The sequence below is a fragment of the Clavelina lepadiformis genome, chromosome 3 (genome assembly GCF_947623445.1).
Source record: "Clavelina lepadiformis chromosome 3, kaClaLepa1.1, whole genome shotgun sequence".
Classification (NCBI taxonomy): domain Eukaryota; kingdom Metazoa; phylum Chordata; class Ascidiacea; order Aplousobranchia; family Clavelinidae; genus Clavelina; species Clavelina lepadiformis.
The window spans coordinates 24497225-24520947 of NC_135242.1; the positions used below are offsets into that span (position 1 = coordinate 24497225).

At 37.6% G+C, this 23723-nt stretch overlaps 4 protein-coding genes across 4 annotated transcripts in view; 2 read left to right on the forward strand and 2 right to left on the reverse strand.

Annotated features, from left to right (window-relative positions):
- The window catches only part of LOC143449076 (uncharacterized), a 71524-nt gene that overhangs the window by 15402 nt on the left and 32399 nt on the right, over window positions 1-23723 (reverse strand). The gene's annotated exons all lie outside the window — the stretch shown is intronic.
- Window positions 8158-9324, forward strand: LOC143449079 (calcium-binding protein 39-like). Its single transcript, XM_076949149.1, has 2 exons — window positions 8158-8720; window positions 9093-9324. Exons 1-2 carry the CDS (start codon window positions 8610-8612, stop codon window positions 9294-9296), a joined length of 315 nt encoding a protein of 104 aa, XP_076805264.1. The 5' UTR covers window positions 8158-8609; the 3' UTR covers window positions 9297-9324.
- Window positions 11562-13371, forward strand: LOC143448505 (exportin-7-like). The gene is made up of 5 exons (XM_076948282.1): window positions 11562-11632; window positions 11935-12045; window positions 12137-12218; window positions 12426-12534; window positions 12814-13371. The coding sequence occupies exons 1-5, from the start codon at window positions 11562-11564 to the stop codon at window positions 12930-12932; spliced, it is 492 nt and encodes a 163-aa protein (XP_076804397.1). The 3' UTR covers window positions 12933-13371.
- Window positions 18380-20028, reverse strand: LOC143449082 (fibrinogen beta chain-like). The gene is made up of 3 exons (XM_076949151.1): window positions 19968-20028; window positions 19481-19641; window positions 18380-18556 (listed from the first exon to the last, which is right to left on the reverse strand). The coding sequence occupies exons 1-3, from the start codon at window positions 20026-20028 to the stop codon at window positions 18419-18421; spliced, it is 360 nt and encodes a 119-aa protein (XP_076805266.1). The 3' UTR covers window positions 18380-18418.

The window sequence follows — 23723 nt, forward strand, 5'->3', positions numbered from 1 at the left end:
CACTGGCGCAGGACAAAAGTATGTTTGAAACTATTCATTTAAATAATATCATGTTTTTATTGCAGTTATTGTGTTTTTAGCAAACTTGTGGTAAAGTATTACAATTTGCGACTATATATGTTATTATAGAAAAGTCTTTTAGGATATTTTTAAGTTTTTATTAATAATTTTTGATTATTAATCCGATATTTTTAAGATTTTTTACAGACGACACTATTTTGCAAGCCAAAAATATCGTTACCAATATTGTTGTGATTGCCTATCAGGGCCATGTTAATCACAACTGTCTCGGCGGTTACCTAAGTTTAGTTGATGTAGATTTGTGGAGACTTACTTGCTACTACGCAAGCATCGATCACGACTATTTGCCTGAGGGTGTTGTTATAAAATCACATGACTTGGACGACCGCATGATCAGTGATTCATGGAAATCATAATATGTTTCTCGTACTACTTTGTTTTTGGCTTGTACGTTAAATACATTCAATAAAATGTTTTCTTATTTTTGCGTTTCTTTAAAGTTATCGTTTGTTTGTTTGTCGGTCATTTTATGTGCGTTGTCGGCCTGTAATATGAACTATAATCTGGTTCTGTATAAAGAAAATACACCATTTTATAACAGGTAAAACGTTTATTTTACCGGTCATTGATCTGTTGGTCAAAAGTCTATGAGTTTTACTTATTTTGCTGGTGCTATAATAATGAGAAATATTTGAAAGTTTTAGGGACGCAGCATATTTCTACTCATTTTACCAAAATCCTTCCAAGCACGATCGCAGACTAATCATCAATTTTCACTTTGTTCCTTTCAAGTAGTTTTCGCTGCAAATTGTTATTTTAAACTTAAGTTCTTTTGTTTTCTATGAATGAAACTGCAGCCGAATTATCCGGTCTTTCATATCGGTGGTGGTTTGCCTGAACCATCTCAGCATCGTGGCTTATGAGACTGGTAGCGAAGTGGAAATAAATCATTACCAATGCAAAGATTATATCGGAGTCGTTGGCAACATTACTGTACAGGCGCATCTGCCACTGGCAGCGTCATTAGTGTTTTCCAAGATGTTAACAAAGAATTTGACCAAGGCATCGACAACAGCTACATCTAGTTTTCAGAAAGATTTTATGCCACCTTGGATGAAGCCTGCAAAGTTATTCTCCAACCCAACCATTACGTCATGCCGTCTTGCCCCGGGCAATATCCAACAGTGAATAACGTAACTGGTGGTGTTGTCTACTCGGTTGGAAAGAAATCTCGTAGAGGTCCAACTGTCGTTGTTTTTCTTCAACCCCAACTTAACCGTCGTGACGTCAGTTATTAAAGAATTGTTCTTGTCATGTGACTCCAGTCCATCACCGCTTAGAGTTGTAAATCGGGCATTGGATGGATGCCCAACCACTCCTGGATTTTTTGTTAATAAAACGTCTGTTTGGAGAACAATTGTCGATGGATTGAAAGATTGGATCGATTGAAAGATGGCGCTCTTCCTTTTAGGTTAAATATGACACAGGCAGTCGATGGTAATAAAAGTTTCGACAACGATGTTACAACCGACCAACCGAAAGATGTTTCCTCTTGGATGCGCTTGTTTGCGGACTGTTTGTTCTTTACTGTTGTTGTAATTGTTATTGCGTTATTGGTCCATATCGTAATGACATTTTCTATGAACTACCCCATCACTTTTGCAATCTTCATCATTTTTTCGATCGTCACTATTTTGGCGATCATTTTCCTCAAGATGATTTCTGGTTCAAGTCGTTTTCTTATTTTCGTTATTTTTAACTGGTGATGACATTTCTTTTCTTTCTTTATACCTTTGGTTGAACTGATTCAAAAATAAAATTCCACAAAGTTTTACAAAGTTATCGCAGACTAATATGTAGCGTTTAGAAGACGACAAGTTTTTAATTCACTTAAAAGTCTTACAAGGTCACGGAATTATACGATCTTTCATGTCGCTGGTGGTTTACTTGAACCAACTCAGCATCGTGGCTAGGACAAATATTGTGGACAAATATTACGTCATTGGAATTTGAAAACACTGGACGAGAAAGATGTAGGACATCGATATAGCGCTACATTAGAATGCATCAACGTTGACCAACAAGCTTTCGAAGACAATGAACTGGATTCAGCAGTAAGTGCCAGGTGCGAAAGTTTGGGAAAATATGTCAGGCCTAGCTGCATCTGGCCAGTCCGGAAAGGGAAATGACGCATCCCTTCCAATCTTTGTCGAGTGTTATCCTGGCCGGCGTAATGTCCAACAGTTCATAACGTTTTGTATCTAACGGTTCCGTTTACGCGGTTGTAAAGAAAACGATCTCATAGTCGAGGCCCAAGTGCCATCGCCTATCAGCTTAAAGTTTTTTCGAAACCCCAAATTTACCGAGTTTAAGTCGTCTATTGATGTTATATTTCCCCCAAATAACGTTTTGTGTTCATATTTAAACCCATGTTCGCATGCACGTTCGTGTAGAAAGTGTAATTACAAATGTGGTGAAGTGTAAGTAGAAATTCGGCCCGAATTGATTTCAAACTTATGCCAGAAATCGAAAAGAAGAGTCCAGTCTGGCTTACAACTTCAATGTTAATAACATACAGACCAGTAAGTCCAACAACACTTGTATTTTTAGTTGTTTCTATAAACTCATTTCTACTGCACATTAGCATCAGAAGTTAACATCCAATTAGTCAATTGATTGCAGTACACAGTGTCAGAAAAGACTCAATCAATCAATTTATTTTTCGTCATTGGCGCGGTGGAAACGAAAACACAGTGCTAGATAGTGAACATGCGCTAATACACGGGAATAAGCGACATAGCCAAGACTGCTTAAAATTTGCAGGAAAATAATGGTGGTGTCAACTTGCTGATGACAACTAGCACGGAAACGAAACAAAAAAGTACAAAAGCTAAAAGTTCCACATTTAAAGCCAGGTTAATTCCATATTTAAAGCCAGGTTATCCAGATTACAGCCACAGATTGCTGATCCTTTGTAGGTCCAATGCTGTACATCAGTGGATGGGAAAATAAAACCCACCGTAAAAAAAACCCATCCCAGACTTAAACCGGGTTTCTTGTGGCCAAATATGGTAATAATGTTGGGCGTTGATGTCGATGATCTAGAATCTAGATTGTATAGCTTAATTACTGGACTAAATTAAATACTGCAAACTCCGATCTAGGAAAAAAGCGATCAATAATAATTACGACAATAATAATATCTTGGAATTTTAAATTCATTTTTTCATCATATAGCAATCATTTTCAAAGCGCTTGTCAGGGAAATTAGTCATGCACATGCTGGATGCTTTATGGTTAAACTTTGACAACTACGATGGTACGATGCTATCCGTTATAGTTACTGCTAAAGCACGATAAGGAACATGTTTAAACGATTAATCAACAGGAAAAATTGGCAAAGTCCAAGGGCATAAAACATTCAAAATATATGTTCAGCAAACCTACGAAATAATTAAGTTCCAAAGTTGAATTGAAATAACTTTGTACTTTAAAAAATTCTCATATTTATGCCACAGGTTTTACTTTACGTATTTTGTTTCACAGATTCCATTCCCAGCTCTCCGCCCTCTGTCATTTCGTAACCTGTCGCTTTTTATCTCACGAGAAGAGTTTGTGACGATACCACTGAGTCATTAAATGTGGAATGAAATCGAAATTACTCTTTGTCGACATCAAGTGACCAGAGAGGTAAATAAGTTTAAGTTTTGTTTCAAAAGTTTGCTGCCCATGGGTGACTGCATACTCTGTAAAACCCGGAGAAATCTTTGTTCCAGGATGCAGATAATCGTGCCCAGGAGGAGAGATGCTGTTCATGGTCCGGGAGTTTTATTTGTCGGGATCCGCTTAGATCGCAGCCGACCACCTGATGTCTGATGGACGGACTATAGCAAGCAGAGCACCATGACCTATCTTTGTTATGAGTATGGAGCCGAGTTACTTGTTGAAAACTCTTCGATCAAACGCTGGATTATGGCCGATTTTTGTCTTCAAGACTGGGACTGAGTGGTTGCATTTAGGCGCCACTTTTTATAATTTCATGGTCGTTACTTTAAAATCCTTACTTATGTTTATTTCCCGGGTGTTTCTTGCCCGTGTGTTGCATGTCTTTTGCGCGCTTGCTTTGTGCTATGTTACTTGTGGTCAATCTGCGTCATACTTTACTTTCTTGTGATGTCATCGTTGATTGACGAATTTAGCATAAAATAAGCAGCCTATGTGCAATGACCAAAACAGAATTTTGCACTACGGAGTGTCAGAAAAGACTCAATCAATCAATTTATTTTTCGTCATTGGCGCGGTGGGGACGAACAAACAGTGCTAGATGCAAATAACATGAGTTAATGCACGGGAATAAGCGATATAGCGTAGAAGGCTTAAAAATCTGCAAAAAAATAATGATGGTGTCAACTTGCTGATGACAACTAGCACGGCCACTAAACACAGAAACGAAAATTTCCACATTTAAAGCCAGGTTATCCAGATTACAGCAGACGAGAAGATGTTGTGATGAAGCAACAGATTGCTCATCCTTTATGTCTCCAATGCTGCAAATTAGTGGATGAGAAAAGAAAACCCACCTGAAAAGAAAGCTCATCCAGGGCAAAAGCCCGGTTTCTTGTGACCTTATATGGTAATAATGTTGGGCGATGGCGTCTAGATCTAGATGGTATAGCACAATTACTAGCTCGTTGTAGCCGTTGGGCCTACAACGACGTGCTATCTTGGTTGGAAGGGGTCAGGTTCTGGTACTACCCCGGAACAAAGTTGGCACGAAACCGTCGGTACATTTTTTGTTCCTATATTTTAAAGTTCTAATGGCAAGAAAGACAAAAGAAAAATTAAACGTTACTAAAGACAACAATCAAAGGCTAACAATGGTGAAAAATCGCCTTCATTGACGATCACTGCAAAGTAGATGACGGGATATTGTCACCTGCAGAAAACAAACAATGACCCTAACTTTGAGATAATGACAATTACTGAGATAAAAAATCTCGCACAGATAAACAAAGGCTGTCGCCGTCACACTAACTGCAGACAATAGCTGCTTGAAACAAAAAGAAAGATCTCATACAGCTAGTAGTTTGTACGAATCTTTTGCTGAAGAATAACTAGCGTTAATTACAGCGTTGAAAACTATTAGCGCTAACACAGCTGCCCGGGTAAAAATTGCCGAAGTTATTCGAGATGCTTGCTATTTACGAACAAAGCAAATCTTCAATGTAAACAAGTTACGAAATGATAGTGTGGCTAAAGACAAAAATAAAAGCAAAAACCATCTTTAAATTTATGAAAGATAAAGTTTTTTGTGAAAAAAATGACGAAATATAAAAAAAATGGTTACTGTGCGTTCACGTGGAATGCGTTAAACTTGATTCATTATAACTCATTGCAACCACGACAAAGAAAAAGAAGTTCTAAGATGGATTCGAAAACACGAGGTAAATAGAGTTTGCTTGCATTGAAACTGTTTTTGCGCTGTATTTCTAAACTGTTCTCGATAGTAGGAAGTTTAAGATTAAGAATTGAAAACGTAACGTTTTTGGGTAAAGTTTTAGGATAGTTTAAAAAAATTAGTTCTATTTTAACGCAAAACGTGATAAGTTTTCACATATTAACCATAACAGAAAGGTATGTTCGGCTATTTACAAAGGAAAACCAATAAATGTTTGGCGATGACAATTTTTTTTAAAAGATGTGGTCACATCAATTTATAACGTGTTCAATAAAAAGCACAAGGTAGGAAGCTTGAATTTCTAAATTTACCTCCACATTCACTTGGGCAAATAATAATGGTTGATATTTGAATGGTAGATACGGGTACGCAATTCGCAAGTATTTTCTAAGCTATCTGCCAGAAATTTTATCGCTTTAGGAAATACTCGAAGTAGAATAATTAGTTTATTAAACTTTTGAGTTTTTGCATGTTCGGTTCCTATATGTAGGTAGTAGACCTCAAAGTGTTTTATCTTTTTTTATAGATCAGCATTTTTGATATTGACAACACTGGTGATATTTACCTAGTGTAGCTTTTTCTGCTGTGCCTTCTGCGTACTCCTCTGCTGTATCCTGACCCGGTTCCTTGGATACCAAAACCGTACAAAGGCATAGGGCATAGGCCGAGGCTACGGCTTGGTTGGGCCGGGCACAGCGTTGGGGTAACGGCAATAGCTTACTTTTGAGGGCTTCGGTAGCCTATAATGGAGACGTAGTAATAGTCGAGCCACGCCCATTTTTTCGTTTGAAAATTTAATATCATACGGTACCGGTCTGCTAGGGTATTAGGCCTATTTATTTTTCGCCTTTGACTGTCCAGATCTGTCAATGCCCGACCTAGGCTATGGAACATATTTTGGTATTAAAATGGCCATTTATTGGTGTGTAGAGGTTGGTAGTCTGTCGAGGTTGGGGTTGTTGGAATGCAGGGGTTTGATGCCGACAGATACAGATGCAGATGCAGAGTTTATCGGTCTTAGCTTACGTTATTGACTTAGTTAACCTACTACATTAGTATCTGACTCTATTGTTGCGTGCGGTTAGAATTCTCTAACCTTATTGACGGCGATGCGTTCTTATTATATTATGACAAATACCGTTTGCCAGAATGGCTTTTATTGTAGGTGCTGTACACTTTCTCAATATTACAAATAACCGAGAACACAAGTCATGCGACTGTTTGCACGATATCTACTGATTCAATCACCACGACTACAGTAGTACGGTATTACATATGTCTATAACTTCGCGTCTGTGACTGAGGTTCTGAGGCTCTGAGGGAGTCTCACACAGAAGTTCAAGCTTATAAAACGTGCTGCGATGTGGCGGAAATATATGACAAAAAAAGCATGAACATTTCAAAGCGTGTGAACGTGAAAATCGGTGCGTTTGCAATGCAAATTAAATTCGGTTAAGTTGGAAACAGTTACTTGGAAGCGACCTGGTAACGTACTAAATAAGGAGCTTTCACACGAAGTTATTCGTAGCAAGTTTTCAAACATACCAACGGTAGTTTGCAGTGTTCTGAAAAGGCAAGTTTTAAACTCCATTTACTAGCTGGAAAACTTACGGTTAGAAAGTGAGAAGAGTACTTAAGGTTAGAAAGTGCGGCAGTTTTTGACAAGAAACCGTGCCACGGCTTTAAGGATCCTACACTGTAAAAAATCTTTTCTAATTATAAGTCAGTGAGACAATTTAGACTAACTATGAGCCATACTTTTCGTTGGAAGACTAACTATTAGTCTCAATTGTCTCACTGACTTATAATTAGAAAAGATTTTTTACAGTGTAGGCCTATAGTAGTACAGTTTTGGCTTTACGTTCAGACCTTACTGCCGTGCTGATGTGCACTTATTTCTTCTTTTATTTATTACAACTGTGTACTGCCGTTAAATTTGCCTTTATACCGTCGAAGTTAACTTGTTTGCTTGTGTGAATTTCTGTATGACTGCGTGTTTTGATGTGAAAGTCAAAAAGTCCATGTTTGTCTTTACGAGCTATCGTTGAGCATTGTTGAGAGACTGAGATTGCATGCCACACTTTGCACTGGCCTAGTGCTGTAGGGGCAGTGGCTAAAACAGCTGAACATTGACTTTTGTTACTCAATCATTTTTTCTTTAATCTGCTCTCACATCATTATATTTTTCAAAATCTGGTTATAGCCAACTTGGAAAGCATGAAACTTTTTGCTGAAGCGAAAACTGAAGCGTGAAACTTTTTTTTTGCTAGGTACGCTTTTCAGTTAACACTTGCCTAGGCTGAACAGAAAGCCTGTGGGTCTCCTTTTATTGGCCATAAATATGCGATGTCTCTGAAAGTAGAGGAAACAGTGGGGGCCCTATCCACAGTCTTGAAAAATGTCGAGGATACATTTGTCATGCTTTCCACCACGGGAATAGAGAGTTAGAGTGTCAGACGATTTTGCAAACTAAGCTAAGTATGGAGCAACATGCATTAGAATCGTGATTGTTGAAGAATTAGCTTATTGCATCACAATTGTTTCTCATTCAGACCTTCTAAGTCATCTGAATGTTCAGTCCTTAACTTACAGTTTGGTTCTTTAAAATAATGAAAAATTGGCAGAAATCATATTTACAAACACACTTTTCCAGCGTGGCAGCTCATCAACAATGACATCAGTGCAAAGTTATTGTTGCACTGGGCTATTTCTCGCTTGCACTAGAATTTCTTGACATTAAAAATCTTCCAATCAATAACAACACGACAGACTGTGTGCTTATGAGTGAATGTGCTTAATGGCCTAATTTGTTGTTTGAAAACCTTTATTAGCTGGTTTAGTCGAAATTATTATCTTACAGCCTGGTCAAGATTAAAAAAGAGTCATTTTCTATATTCTGTTGCCTTACTTTAGATTTGCAAACATGTTCAATCAAATTTTAAATCGACTTTTGTCATATTCACCTCAGTGTTACATGAAATTTATATAAATTTTTTAACCTGTGACATGCAGCTTTAAATTTTGAAATTGTTTCTTAGGTTTATCAAACAATCTTCAACCGCAGCGTAACAGGACATTATCTGTCCCTGTTCGAAATTTCTCTACTAGACTGCTTTTGGGATTGTCCAAAATGTCAATCTTTAAAAAGGCCCACAAAAGTCCAGCTGACATTGTCAAAAGTCTGAAATCGGTTCTTCATGTTTTGTTCGAACAACAAACGAGTGGGAGAAAAATGGACAAGGTAACGACAACATTTTGGTTCGTTTGCAAGCGCTGTCATTACGATTCTGTTTTATGTTAAGGTTCATTGTTCTTGAAAACACTTCAGATACGTGGTTTTACGCATTTTCATTTTCGACGGTTTTCTTTCTTTATCACTCTACAAGCGTTTCAGTGCTTCCTTGCCTAATGCCATGCACAAGATCATGTGCAGATTTTGCTAATTTGTAATTAATTAGAAGAACAAATTACGCAGGGAAATTGATACGTCCTGTTACCTATTTAGTGTTCATTGTCACTTTGTCCCACGGCTAACAACATTTTATTTCAGTTATGTAACTACTTTAAATCTAGACCAAAATAGCCATTAGGGATTGATAATTTTTGCTTTCAGGCTTTCGAAGACCTGATGAAGAACCTGGCTTCGATGAAGTTGATCATGTGCGGCACCGATCAACACGAGCCGCAGTCCGAGCTTGTGGCTCAACTCTCCCAAGAACTATACAAGAGCGAAATCATCGACATAATTTTGAAAAACTTGTCTCGGATTTACTTTGAGGTTGTGAACTATGTGTGCATGCTGTATATGTACTTGTGAATTTTCCAAGTTCATCAAAGTTTTGAAACCTGTGCAGTTAAATCGTCGTTCCAGCTATTTTAATGATTTTAACATTATCAGGGTAAAAAAGATTTCACACAAATCTTCAATACGTTAGCGAGACGACAGATTGGCAGCAGGCAACCCAGCTTACACCCGCTTGCTTGAGTCGGAAAATTACGTGACACGTCGTTAATCACTTAAGGTTCGTTACTTCAAAGTATCTGTCGTTTTATCTCAAAAGTTGATGTCTATGTGTTAGCCTAAAACACTTCAGAAACTCTAATATATATTTCTAGTAATGCTATACAGTGTTGACCTGTACAAGTGTATGTATATGCATAGGTTGTGTATTCTGAAATTTTGTTGGTCTTTTATTCACCAACTCGATGCGTAAATGAGCTTTTTGCTTGAAAAGTTCTTTCCTTTTAATCTTGCCTCATACATGTAAACTGAAAATAGTGTGCCAATAATTCCTGTGGAATCTTGGTGTTTGGTGTTCCAAACACGACCACCTTTAAGAGTAGGTCCCAAAAAAATGGTCCCATCACCTGGTGTTTGTTGTTCAGGGATTTGGCCGAAAACAGAGTTGGCCCTTTTTATCTAGTCGTCTTTCCCGATAAAGATTGTCCTAAACCCTTGTTGTACTATTCTCACAAAGACTCACCTTATTTGCAATTAGGAATTACTAAGCTCATTTGTCCACCAGCATCATGTGATTGTGAAAGTGAGATTATCAAACACAGTGATAATCATTGGGAGTGGACAATCGGGTGATTGTGGTTCAAACACTAAGCTGGTTACTGGCCAACTTGATTACATGTCAAAAGACAAGAAAAATTGTGGGAAAATGATCCTATTAATCCAAGTCAAGTTTCTACTGTGTGTATTAGTTACAGGCTATGCTCTACATGGGGTGCAAGAATTCTCAAGCTATTGTAGTTTAAATTTGTTATTTAGCTTTGAAAAGTGCTTTCAGGTTAGAAAGTTTGAACACACAGAAATCATATTGAAAAATTTGTGAATGAATGTGCTTGACTTGTACGAGAATATTTCCAGTTGATTGTAGTCTTTATTTTATCCCGATTTCATTCAAGCCGTCTCGGATTATTGTTACAGTAGAGCACACAGCTATTTGACTAAAATGACCTCATAGATCATGTTAGACATTGCATTGTTGCATGTTTAAACGCTTTACACATACCAAGCCATATGAGCCAACACATCATGTGATTTCTTGCAAAATCATATTTTATGTCCGTAGCTTGCTTTGCGTTATAAGAGCAATTACTTTCCATGTGACAATGCAATGCCTAGTTATTATGACATCATAAAGACAAAGTATGGAAGTTGAAAGACATTTCTATTTGTTTTTTTGCAACAATGTTGCATTGTTATGTCATAAAAATATAACTGAACATGTTCATTTCTTTATAATTTATCCCCAGTTACTGGGTGAGCTACTCCTAGATCGTCACAATTATGACGCGTTACATCAGCAAGCCAAAGAACCTCAAGATCATGATGAACAATCTTCGTGATCAGAGCCGCAACATCCAGTTTGAAGCTTTCCACGTTTTCAAGGTAAGACTGATCCTATGCTTACCTGAAGCATGCCACCATGCTTAATGTAGCGGTCATGTCATTGGGTTCACCGCCTAAGGTCAATGACCATTGGTTATGTCGATATGAGTGACCAATTATTTTAAAATGTCAAGTTTAATTGCTGCCTTTAAAACTTGCTCCAAATTTAATTCAAAACATGTTTAGATACTGGAAAAAGAATGGTTTAAAATGGTAACTTATCTAACTTGCACTTGTGTGGTACATTTTGTGTTTATTTTCTAATCTTACAACTTCCTTTTCATATTTGCATCTGGTTTCACTCAAACGTTTTCATTTTCAAGGTGAAGATGAAGAGAAACTCACTCGATTCATGGTTCCCATGACGACGACCTTTCACTCGTTGCAGCAGATGTTACAAAACGCGTCAAGTAATGCGTGAGTCATCATAATGTCTACAACACTTTCCGGAATAGCACTTTCTGTAAAGAACATTACCACATTTGTACTATCCAACTGAAAACAATCCCAAATGTATATAATACATATGAAATAAAATGTGACACAAAATGGTGGAATTAGAAATTTTTTTGACAATGGCCCTGGTACTTGTGCTTTTAGCCCGAATTTATACAAACTTCTCTTTTAAGTTGTTGCGGGCTTTTAAATTTGGTATAATTGGCACTTTAGTTTATTGAGATAATGTTCCACCAGAAAGGTTCAGGTCCCGTCATCATCATTGCTGTCCACTTGGTGGTGTGGTGGATATCGAGGTGGTACCGTTTATATTTAAAATTGCCGTTGTAGTGATCCCAGGCACTGAAATAATGCCTGCTCTTGTCTAGAAGTCCTGGTATATTTATAATATATACTCCTACAAATTTGTGCAAGACCATATAAAATAATTTGTCAGATTGAAAATTCTACAGATAAGCGACGACTTAAGCTGTGACTGCGAGAAATCATTGCTGAAGTGTTGTGAAGAGTTTCTCCGTCACGAGCATAAAAATTCCAACATCATAATACCACATTTTTGTGCAGATTATTCTAAACAACCAACATTTGTTATTTCCAGGACAATTTCGTCCCACGCTGTCCCCACACTTCTCGGGGTAACAAGGGACTGTCGGGGGCTCGCTTACGCTTTCAACACGAAAAGCTCGTACATGATGCTATTTGATATCATGTGAGTGACAGCGGTATGAGATGTCTATGTGATAAGTTAATGGGATGGAATTATTATTAGTGGTTTATTTGGTTTAATTTTTTATTTCTAGATATCCGGCTTTCACCGATATTCTTCAAAAATCGATTGAACTGTGGTCACATGACCCGGATGTGACAACCCCAGTTTTGAAGGTCGGTAGAAAATCCTCTGCTTTGCGCCCTCAAGTGTTCTTTGTTTCGTGCAAATATTAAAAATGTTTTTTTGTTATTGTCAAGTGCAATGCACAGCTTTCCAGTTCCCATTGTCTGTCTTTAATTATTTTTGTTATTCCTAACTGCATGTCCGCTCTCCATCAATATATTCGTGGCAATGTGTTTGACATCTTCATCTTTAAACAGCTTTTTGCTGAGTTGGTTTTGAAGCGAGGACAACGTTTGGACTTTGACGTCGCCTCCCCGAATGGAATATTGTTGTTCAAGGAAGCCAGCAAGCTTGTCTGTGGATATGGTAGGTCGAGTGTGATCATCATTTGGGAAGTTTAAAATGATTTGATTTCAGGTGTAAGTTTGGTATCGCGACAATTCTAAGAATTAGGGTCAGGTTTCAAATTGTTAAAAACTCAGAAGGTTGGGAATTGGAATTGATGCGTTTCTATCGCCGAGTAAGCTTGCAAATTTGTGTGTCAAGCATGTGGACTTGAAGATAAATTTGTTTGCTAATTTCCAAGAATATTTCACAGGTAAGTTACAGATTTCAGTGTTAATGCGACCAACTTACATCCGGCAGGTAATCGTATTCTCGCAATGGGGGAGCCACCAAAAGATCAAGTATTTTCACATCGTTTGAAAGGGATGTCGCTTTGTTTCCGCTTGCTCAAGAACGCGCTTTGCGCCGGTTTGAGTTGAAAGGGTAAAGAGTAGAGGAAGGATTGAAAACATTACATCGGTATTTATATAACTGGCACACCAGTTCATACGAGGTCATTTATCTGAACGTCATCAAGGAGTATTCAAGCCCGGTCAACAACTGAATCACACGATCTCAAAATTAAATTCCAGCATTTACAAAACAACTCGTGACGTAACCGTCACAAGCCTTCCTCCGAGAGACACCCCATATGTGTGTATACGCGCTCTAAACGAACAAATATTGCATATGTTGCATTTGTTTTTGCGCTGTGTTTTGTTGCGTTCTCCCTTGCGGCCGAGTGCGCTTTTCCGTGCTTGATTGAGCACACGTGTATTTCTTTCGACTCGTACGTGTCCCTGTTGGACACGGTCAGTCCTGACTTAAGCTCCTGAAATGAGCTGGTATGAATAAAACTTAACTGAGCTCTTTTTAATAAAAGATTCTGAATATCTAAGAGAGAGGACAAGCAAAACAAGCAAAACGTAACACATACGAATATTATTGTTAACTATTCGCAGTTTTTCAGGACAGGAGTCATTCATTGGTTCATGCTAATTAGCTGTATGAACTGTATATAGAAAGTTGTGTTAATCGAAACTCTGTGTAAATTGGTTCCCCTCCTGTTTTAAAATTACTTTCATATAAGTTGATGTTTAAACGGTCACGTGATACAAAAAACATCATGCCAAGACGAAAACAATTGTGTTCTCTGCTGATATTAGCGTTCCATAGCAATAAAGAAATGAAGGGCGTAAGATCTTGAGCGCCAAAGAGCAATTTTATGCAGCAAAAAACTGAGAAGAAATGCTCAAAAAAATGTTGAGCAGTTTGTTTTTTAAAAGAAAGCAAAATTTTATGCGTTCTACAAAATGTAAATTCAAAATTTCGGAGGACCATGTCCTCAGACTTACTAGGCACAAACTAGGCATAAATTGCTGCGTCTCGTCTAATTTTGTGGCCCCCAAACGTAAGTGGCGCCATACTTCACTTCACCCTCCACAAACCGAGAGATACCACTGGCCAGTTGCTTTGTTCATTTAACCTTATTTTGGTCAAAAAGGATTTTTACCCCCTCACTGTTATTGTCTCGTGAAAGCAAAATACAACACGCACAAAGACTTTGTGAATTTTTTAAAACTTCCTCGTGCATTTGCTGATGTTTATTCTTGAAATGATAAACGTAGATAGACGTCATCTGCTCTGCTTATTTGATCATGACTAATACATTGGCTTCACGAAAGCAAACGTTTTGCTTTCAAGCTCACACTTTCAATCTTTACTTATGTGTAGGCTTATACCATCCAACAGGCACTCCAGCTGTCAATATATCTGATATCTTAGTTCATTTTCTTATAGAACTATAATTGCCACTGTACATCGCAATAAATAATATGAGTTTGTATCTACATTTTTCACTACTGTTCGTTTTCTATTGGTTTTGATACGATATTGCGTATGAATGACGTCAACACTGATTGACGTTTATCGGCTTGTAAATCATTAGCTTACTTCAAAAGAATATTGCGATTGTCGATTGGTTACAATGAACACAAATATGGAGAAAATGTTTTAACTTGACTTCATATATATCTCAAAGTATCGTATAACTCAAATCATTTTCGCCTGTTCCAGCATATCGCTTAAAAATGCATGTAAGCAGCTTACAATAACCCAGAATATGCGCAGTCAAACGAAACAATATCATGAAATTTGATAATATGAAATACATAAACAATTTATTCTATATATGCAGGTGAAATAATCTATATCTTTCAACAAACTAAAGATGCGTGGTGTCACGAGATTATTTTTATATTTTACCTGTTTTGTAGACACCACATTATACACCGTCATTTCTTCGTATTGTGTTCTTTTTATGCATGTTCACGGTCTGCCGTGTTTTACTTGTTTATGTTCTTTTACTAGTTTTTGTACACTCATGTTTTTATCAGATTTCTCGTGACGTCTCACGTAGTTACCCCAAAGGCCTAATTAGTATCGTGTCTTACGTTCCACGTTGATTCCTTTATCGCGTGGAATTTGTTTGGTGGAGTACTGTGCTCGGCTGGGCGACGGTTGTCGGCAGTTACGTTTTGGTTTTAGAGTAAGGTGGATGTTTTTATGAAAGAAAATGCCATTAAAAGTTAACAAGGCAAAACCGGCTAAGTGACTAGCCGTTAAGGCGGGAAGATCCCTGGCTAAGGAAAATCTTGGTTACACGTGGAACCACAGAATTTAAGAGACTGACAAAAGTGCAACGAAAAATGCAATTCCACAAACAAAGTAATGAAGTCTATTTTAAGTGAAGAAAAAACATTAAGTTATAAAACAGATTACTAAAGCAACCAAATATTCTGCTAATTCAACAAAGATTTCTTAACTTTTTAATGCAACGTTCTGTAGCACTTCAATGATATTTTGACATAAATTAAACGATCGCTTGGCGCTTTGTTTCACAACTGATGTTTTAGTTTGTTGCGTTATTTGGTTGAACCGGCGCCACCAGACAATGAACCCGGGTCACATTGTGGTTTATCCTCTGAGCTGGCGTTTTATCCTCTCTGCCACCGAGCCCAACTATGTCGATGGTCACTATAGACCTCATTAATCGCAACCTACAATAGAAGCCGCGTCGTATACTCACAGATCTTTTTTGTGACAATTTGAGTGGAATTCCGGGTAGTTTTGTCAAAACTCTACGTATAATATGAGCAGAGGTTAAGCGTTAAGGCCATTTAATTTTTCCTTCGCATCCATGATCTTTCTACCTCGACGCTGAGTGGTTGCATTTGGGCGCTATCTTATTGATTTCGTGGTCGTCACACGTCAGTCTTTAGGGATATTATGTTCTTTTCTGCGTGTTTCTACCTGCGTTGCTGCATGTGTAACAAATGTGGCTACATAACATTTATTATTGTTACATTATTTAGTCTGTGTTTGAGCACTATTTTGGATTTTGAAATCTCTTGGTCCTTTAGTGGCTAATCGTGTCGATCCAGGTCTATAGGTACGTGGCTTCGGGTTTAGGACCGAAATAGATCGGTCCCTGTATTAAGCGATCTCTACTTACATATTTGTGTTCATATAACTTACACGTATGTATGCTGGTCAGCTGTTTATAACAAAACATCGTTTATATCAGTGCTTCTTAAACCGGGCCAATTGGCTCACTAAAGCGGGAATTTTTAATTCCAGGGAGGAAATTTTCTCTAGGGAGGAATTGGGGAGGAAACACTGTACATGAAAAAAACTTTAATTTTATTTGTAACAGAAAAATCCTCTCGAAGAGGTTGTGTATAGATGTCTACAATAGTGCGCGAGGACAAGCTTCTTAAATGCAGTGACTGACGTTATAAACGTGTGTGTTTGGTTCATAATGGCTATTGTTTTCTCTTTATTGTTAGTAAGGTACTTATAGAATTAGCTAGTAAGCTAGTGATAAAAAAAAGAGGAACACACGATATTTGCGGAGACCTTCGAGCAAAACACACACACTTTTCTCCTCGATTTTCTTTATTAACTTCTCAACATGAGGCTCACGGTTCTCACTAACAATGAGCAGATTTGTTTGTAAATTTGTTTGGTTATTTTGTAAGAGCGGTCTTTTGAAATTTTGAATTTTATTCCTGAGATAAATCTTAAAAGACATCATCCAGGGACAATATTCAGATAGTGTAAAATTTTGGAAATTATTTTTTGTGATTTTTTTGGGGGGAGGAATTGACGGTGTTCTGGTTGGTAGAGGAGGAATCGGAAAAAAACTTTGAGAACCACTGGTTTATATCGTCTGCACGGCTTTGTATTTATCGGTTCATAAACAAATGTCTTGTAAAAACTAGAGCTGGAAAAATTTGGCCGGCTAAAATCAACCGCTAGCGACTAAGAGCTTTTGGCGACTAAAACTTTTGTTCGCCATCAGACTAAAACGTAAATGTGGTAGATAATTTGGAGCAAAATGTTTTGTAATCCATTCATTCAAGGAAATGTGGACTCCATAGCAGCAAAATTGTTGATAATTCATTAATTCAAGGAAATTTGTTACTCTGTTAATCATTTTAATGATTGAATAACAACTTTGTGTGCTGGCATAACATAATTTGCTAATAAAACACTTTTCATCACATTTATCAATAATAGCAGTTTTGCATGCGATGGACAATGTGACATGACAATTAGCGACTATGGTGGCTAACGGTAAAAGAAAATCGGCTAAAATTCCCAGCCCTAGTAAAAACATGGCGAATATATACACGTGGAACGTATAATTGAATGACGGTGTGATGCCAAATTTGCACCGGGCATTGTGACGTAAAAATGTCGCATGCCTCAGAGTTTGTGTTTCTACAAACTTCTTAACTGTCTGTGTGACTTAAATGACTTATCTTACTACTAAAAATGTCTTACTACAAACTTATCAAGGTTTGTTTTGTTATTTGTAAGTTAAATTTGTATCTTTAAGTTTTACCTGAATACGTCAGCATTCTGCAAAGTTTTTGAATGGAAAACTTACTCTGAGTCATGCGAGATGACTACGTCACAATGCCTTGAACAAACTGGCAAGACGATCGTATATCATATTATGACGTGCGGTATAACGGAATGACAGAATGAATATATTATGACGTAATAGACGTGTTAACGTATAGTTACAGTTTGCTGCGTTGCCGGTCTAAATACAGTTCAATGTTCACTTGGTTGGTTAAAATCAACTCGTGGATTTCATTCAGTCGCAGCGAAGTTTCATTTTAGTTTCTTTAAGAGGTTCACTCGCTCCCTTCCAATAATTCCAAATAATTCCATGATTACCTCCACTTGATTGACGCATCCAGACTCCATTGAGGTATGAAGAGCCGCAAGCACGAAACCACCATCCCTGAGATCCTCCATAGCGAGTTGCGCAGTTTACACCACTAATATATTAAAACATGAAAGATTAAAATTACTTTGTTGCATCTATTTATATTCTATGTTAAACGTTACTGGCAGGATATAACTGAAAATCCTACTGAGGTTGTGGCAGTTAATGTTTATTAAGTGGAACATATTTGTTCCTGAACACAAGATGACGTACGGCCAGGAATCGTTATCGCTATCTTCCGTCGAGAATGGGCGACCATTGCTATGCGCTAAACTGTCCCCTGCATTTCCGCTGTATCCGGAAACACGAAGCCGATATAAATTTTCAGCAGATTCGATCGAAAACGAGCTGCAAAAACAACAACTTGCTTTAAAAGGTTCGAATCCAGACAACTAAGTTGTAATTTACTCAACAAAGTTTTACGTTGATTAATAAATGTATGATTTTTAAAATATTCGTTATTTATGTCACAACAAACGTTTTATGACCTATAATCGGCGTGAGCTTGGTTTCCATCGAAATCTCACAGCTCTATCTTGAGTCTGCATCCTCCTCCACGCGTCATCCTGTGGATGTTGTCGAGTCCTGTAAGTAATGAAGCACGAATAATAAGAACGAAAAACATCAAAATAAAATGCGTTTAAGTTGAACTAACTTCCTCTTACCAAGCCAAAATTCCCCATCAATCTGGCCAAAACCGTTCGCGTAGTCGTCCCATGGTCGCCCGAAACTAACACTTCCGTCAATTCTTCTTTGAAAAATCTGTTAGTAATTTTATTTTATATTTTAGCACAAGTGTAATACGTATAATTTATGTGTTTAAATAATCTTCAGTTTATTACGTCATAATACAAGAAGTACGGCAATATTTACAATTCGCTTACAATACGCAAGATATATCTTGTCAAGTTGGATCACTTAATCCAGTGGCATGTTCATACTTTTGCTAAAAATTTCAAGTTAAGAAAAGTTTAAACGCATATTATAGGTAGCTGTTTGCTGCAGGTGATTTGAGTGAAATAAATCAGGTTTACGTGGCGCTGGTTGAATTTCCCCCGTTTTCACTGCAAGCGACTTACGCAGTTCAATGCAATTGTTCCGCATGCTGCATAAACGAAGCGAATTAGACACAACAGTAATGTTGACATGCAAAAGAGTAATTAATAGCGTACACTCATTTTTATGCATCGTGGCATGTGACCCAATGTAGGCTTATGATCGTCTCTGCACAACCGCACACGACTAACACTTCCACAGCAATCATTATTCCATTGTTGCGGATAGTTGCATTAAACTTACAAATACACGGTTTTATTAAACAGTTTTCAACCCAATTGTTTGAGTTTGTCGGTAAGCGTTTTCGAATCAACCGCAAGTTGGCAAACAACCTTCATTCAACGTTTTGGGAATTAAGTTTCAGAAAAGTGGAAAAAGGCACATTTAAAAAAGCGCGAATGCGTGTGGAATCAAATTTATTGTTGCTTTTGTTTTCTTACATTCTTGCTACAATGCAAATGAATAGTACACAACGCATTGCCGCCTTGAACTCCACACAACTTGATAGCTATCGCTTCAATACTACACAGTAAGTGTATATACTTTTATATATGCTTTTATACCATTCAATACTACTGTAAGTTCAATATAATTTGAAAGCTAATCCACTTTGAAAAATATTTCACTCACCGTCCATCCATCCTCGCAGTAAACTTCAACACCACTCGTCAATGTGTGGGGACCGTTGCTTGATGACGTTGAACATGACGTAATACTAGATGATGTTGTTGTGGCAACTGTGGTAGCAACCATGGTCGTGGTACTGGGAGGTGTAAGGAGCTCCTCGATTTCTGGAAACGAATTTTTGTTGTAAACAAGATTGAACTTTTCCATCAAGTTTCCAGGCAATACTTGCTCGTAATTAGCAATAAAGATAAAATTAAACAAGACAACAAGTATAGACCATAGCGCTTGAGTTCTACACAAGTGGTTGCGCGTAGAGCCGTAGATTGTAAAGTTTCTGTAGTTTACATATTTTGGTTTGCCTGATGCTTTTATAATAACAAAGTCGCAATAATAATCGATTAACACTTGAGTTTTATTGCGGAGTTCTTTATGCTCGCATGAAAAATGACGATGATTAAGATAATTGATCTATGATCAGAAATCAACTTACTTGTCAGTCTGGTAACTATGTCGGTTCCTAGCGACCCCAGAGCGCACGATTCTCCTTGCATCCCCTGTCGGTTCCTAGGGACCCCAGAGCGCACGATTCTCCTTGCATCCCCTTCTGTCCAGCTCCTCCGGGTTCTCCTTTGGCTCCTGGATCTCCTTGAGCTCCCGGACTCCCGGATTTTCCGGATCTGCCGACATCACCTTTGTCTCCTTTGTGCATGCTTGAGTTGACGACGTCATCATCACAGACAGTGGTAAGGACTTGACGACATTGTTGCGAGTAGGTCATGATGACGTAACAAGCCAATGATAACAGAAAAGTCACTCCTCTCATGGTTGACTATGAAGATATTCCGTTGAAGTTGATGAAATGAAATCCCACCAAATCGCTGCTCATTATATAACCAACTTCGCTTCTACGTTGACGTCATATAGGCTTGGAAACTTGGTATCAAATCTTCAAAACTTTTTCTACGAAATATCGAAATTCTTTTCTTGACGAAAAACATGTTTTGCACAAACACAATCAAAGCTCAAGCTTTTAAAAAGAAGCGTAAGCATTAAGAAAGCATGTACGTCAAAAACGTGAGAAAGTGACGATAAACATCTAATTTTTGTGCCGGAGAACTTTTTAATAAGACAATTGACGTCACAAGATGCTTGTTTTTTACTGAAATATTTTCACGGCAAGCGATGACGACAAAAGATTAAATTTTTTACTTTACCACATGCACCGCATTTGCATCAGTAACAGAACACATGACGCTGCATATGAGGTATGCAATAGTTCAACCCAAACCAACCTTTTCCCAGAACATTTTCTAAAGTGACAATTAGCATGATTTATTATTATCGGCATTTTATTATTATTTCCTCAATGTTTGAAAAGTGTTTTAATTTGATCAAATAATTTTTTACTTTCATATAGGCAACATGGATATATGCAGTATCCTACTTCGAACTCAATTTGTTAATGCACTAGTTTGTCATGGATTCCATCATGAATTTTTGTAGTCCAACTGTGGTAATGTGCATGCATGACCTGATATGTATTGATTGTGTTCAACTATATTCATCTCTTTATTGGTCCGCACAAGTTATACCAAATGTCGACAAGATTAAGCGGTTTCACTGAACTTGCATTTCTTTTCTGTTGTCATTGTATTATTTCATTGTACTCTGGGGCCTGGGTTATAAAAACACTCACAAATTCAGTGCAAAATCACAGTCAACAATGAACGTTTTTAAGCATGGAGGTAGCCTACATGAGTCGTCTCACCAAAGATAAGCTTTTAGCACATGTTGTTATATATTGTAAATGTGTTATAAGTAACTTAATATCATAGCCATTAATGGAACCGACTGCCAGGTAAGCAAGTTTAACAGCTAGAAACAGTTATAAATCGCTTCTCGGTTTGAACCTTTCAGGTAATAGCAACTTTATCGAACACGCACTTTCCGATCTGGAGATCACATAAAGTTTGCACAACAACCAGCTACGCATAAGAGAAGTTAATTGCTTGAGGCAACGCATTTTTTCTCTGCTGATAATTCTCAGATTACCTGATGATATCATCATCGTGGTATCACTTGATTTCTTGGTATTGTTTTACCTACGATGTGTTTGTTCTCGGATTTCCATGTTATCATTAAACCATTTAGCTAATTAGCTTTATTGATATGATACCATGCGTTTTACATACTTTACTTTCGTCAGAGCAATGTTCAATTAAATATATTTGAAAATCACGTTGTCTCCCATTTTACTGGCTTCTGAAAGTGTCGCCTCTTTTCTTTCAGTAATTTCCCAGAACAGGTCATCCCACTTTTTTTTGAACGAGCTTTTAATCTTTTATTTGGCGACTCAGCATTTTGCACCATTGTTTGGAAATTTGTTGCATCGTATCCATTGTGTTACTTTGCACAACAATTATCAATTACTTGCCTCAAACTTTATCTTTTGGGACTACATCTGAATGAAGCCTTTATATACAATCGATCATTTGAATTTCACATATTTATTTCAACATTTCACCGGCGCAGGACAAAATTATGTTCGAAACTAGTCATTTTAATTAAACCATGTTTTTATTGCAGTTGTTGTGCTGGCGTTTTATCCTCTCTGCCACCGAACCCAACTATGTCGATGGTCACTATATTATAGACTTCATTAATCGCAACCTACAGTGGAAGCCGCGTCGTATACTCACAGATCTTTTTTGTGACCATTTGGGTTGAATTCCGGGTAATTTTGTCAAAACTCTACGTTTAATATGAGCAAAGATTAAGCGTTAGGGCCAACTAATTTTTCCTTCGCATCCATGATCTTTCTACCTCGATGCTGAGTGGTGGCATTTGGGCGCTATCTTGTTGACTTCGTGGTCGTCACATGTCAGTCCTTAGGACTATTATGTTCTTTTCTGCGTGTTTCTACCTGCGTTGCTGCATTTGTAACAAATGTGGCTACAATACAATTATTCTTGTTACTATATTTAGTCTGTGTTTGAGCACTATTTTGGATTTTGGCATCGTTTGGGTTATCGCTTATGCATTTGTGTTATTTGGTTTATTGATTGGTTGGTTTGTTTCTTGATTTTAGTTCTTCTCTGTACTCAAAAGGTTTTGTTTTTTGAATATAAATTTGCTTGATTTGCGTTTGTATTTGTTGTCTTGGGGCTTTGTGTTATTATGATTGGTTTATTTTGTCGCCGGTAGGTGTCGTGTTTGCTTTTATTTTTACAGAATTGGGGTTTAACACTGTTGAAATGTGTTCTTGTCGCATTAGTTGCGCGCACCAGGGGTGCCGCCGCTTCTCCCGCTAATTACAAAATTCCCCGTCCAGTTTCTTTCTAAAATGTTCAGAGTACATGGGGCAGTTCGTTTAGTAAGTGTTGGTGACAGGGCTTTGTCTCTATTGCTTTTACAAAGATCTTTTCTCGTCTAATTTTTGCGATAAATCGATGCATCTGTTGTGTTCAGTTTTTAAATGTAAGTTGTCACCAACACTTAAGACTACAACTCAAAACAAGTTTTAGGTAACACCTTTTGTATGCTTGCTTTATACCAGGGGTTCCCAACCGGTGGTACGCGGGAGCTTTTCAGGTGGTACGCGAGCAGCTCTCCGTTGCATGCGATATACAGTATAGTAGTATAACAATTTAATTTTGAGTTGCTAAAATATGCGAAGAACACTTTTATTTCTTTCCGTACTAAATTCTCTGCACTCAGTAAGCTACTTTTATCGATCTTGCTCCCTGCTGTCATTGTTTTTAATACAATGCTGCTGTGCGAGTATTGGATCAAATTAGTTGTTCTGAAAATAGTGGTACGTGTTGACAATCCCTGGTGGTTAAGTGGTACGAGAACATAAAAAGGTTGTGAACCCCTGTTTTATGCTGCATGACTTGGTGTCAATCTGTAACACAGTTTACTTTCTTGTTACGTCAGCGTTGATTGATAAACTTGGCATAAAACAAGTAGCTTATGCGCAAATAACTGAAAGAAATTTTTTGATCCTTTAATGGTTAACTATGTCGATCCAGGTCTAGTTGTGTGGAGTCGGGTGTTGGACCGAAATATATCGGTCCCTGTATTAAGCGTGTCCTTCAATATTTGCATAGTTGGGTTCATATAACTCACTCGTATGTATGCTGGTCTGCTGTTTATTACAAAACATCGTTTATATCGTCTGCATGGCTTTGTATTTATCGGTTCATAAACAAATGTCTTGTAAAAACTAGGGCTGGAACAATTTGAC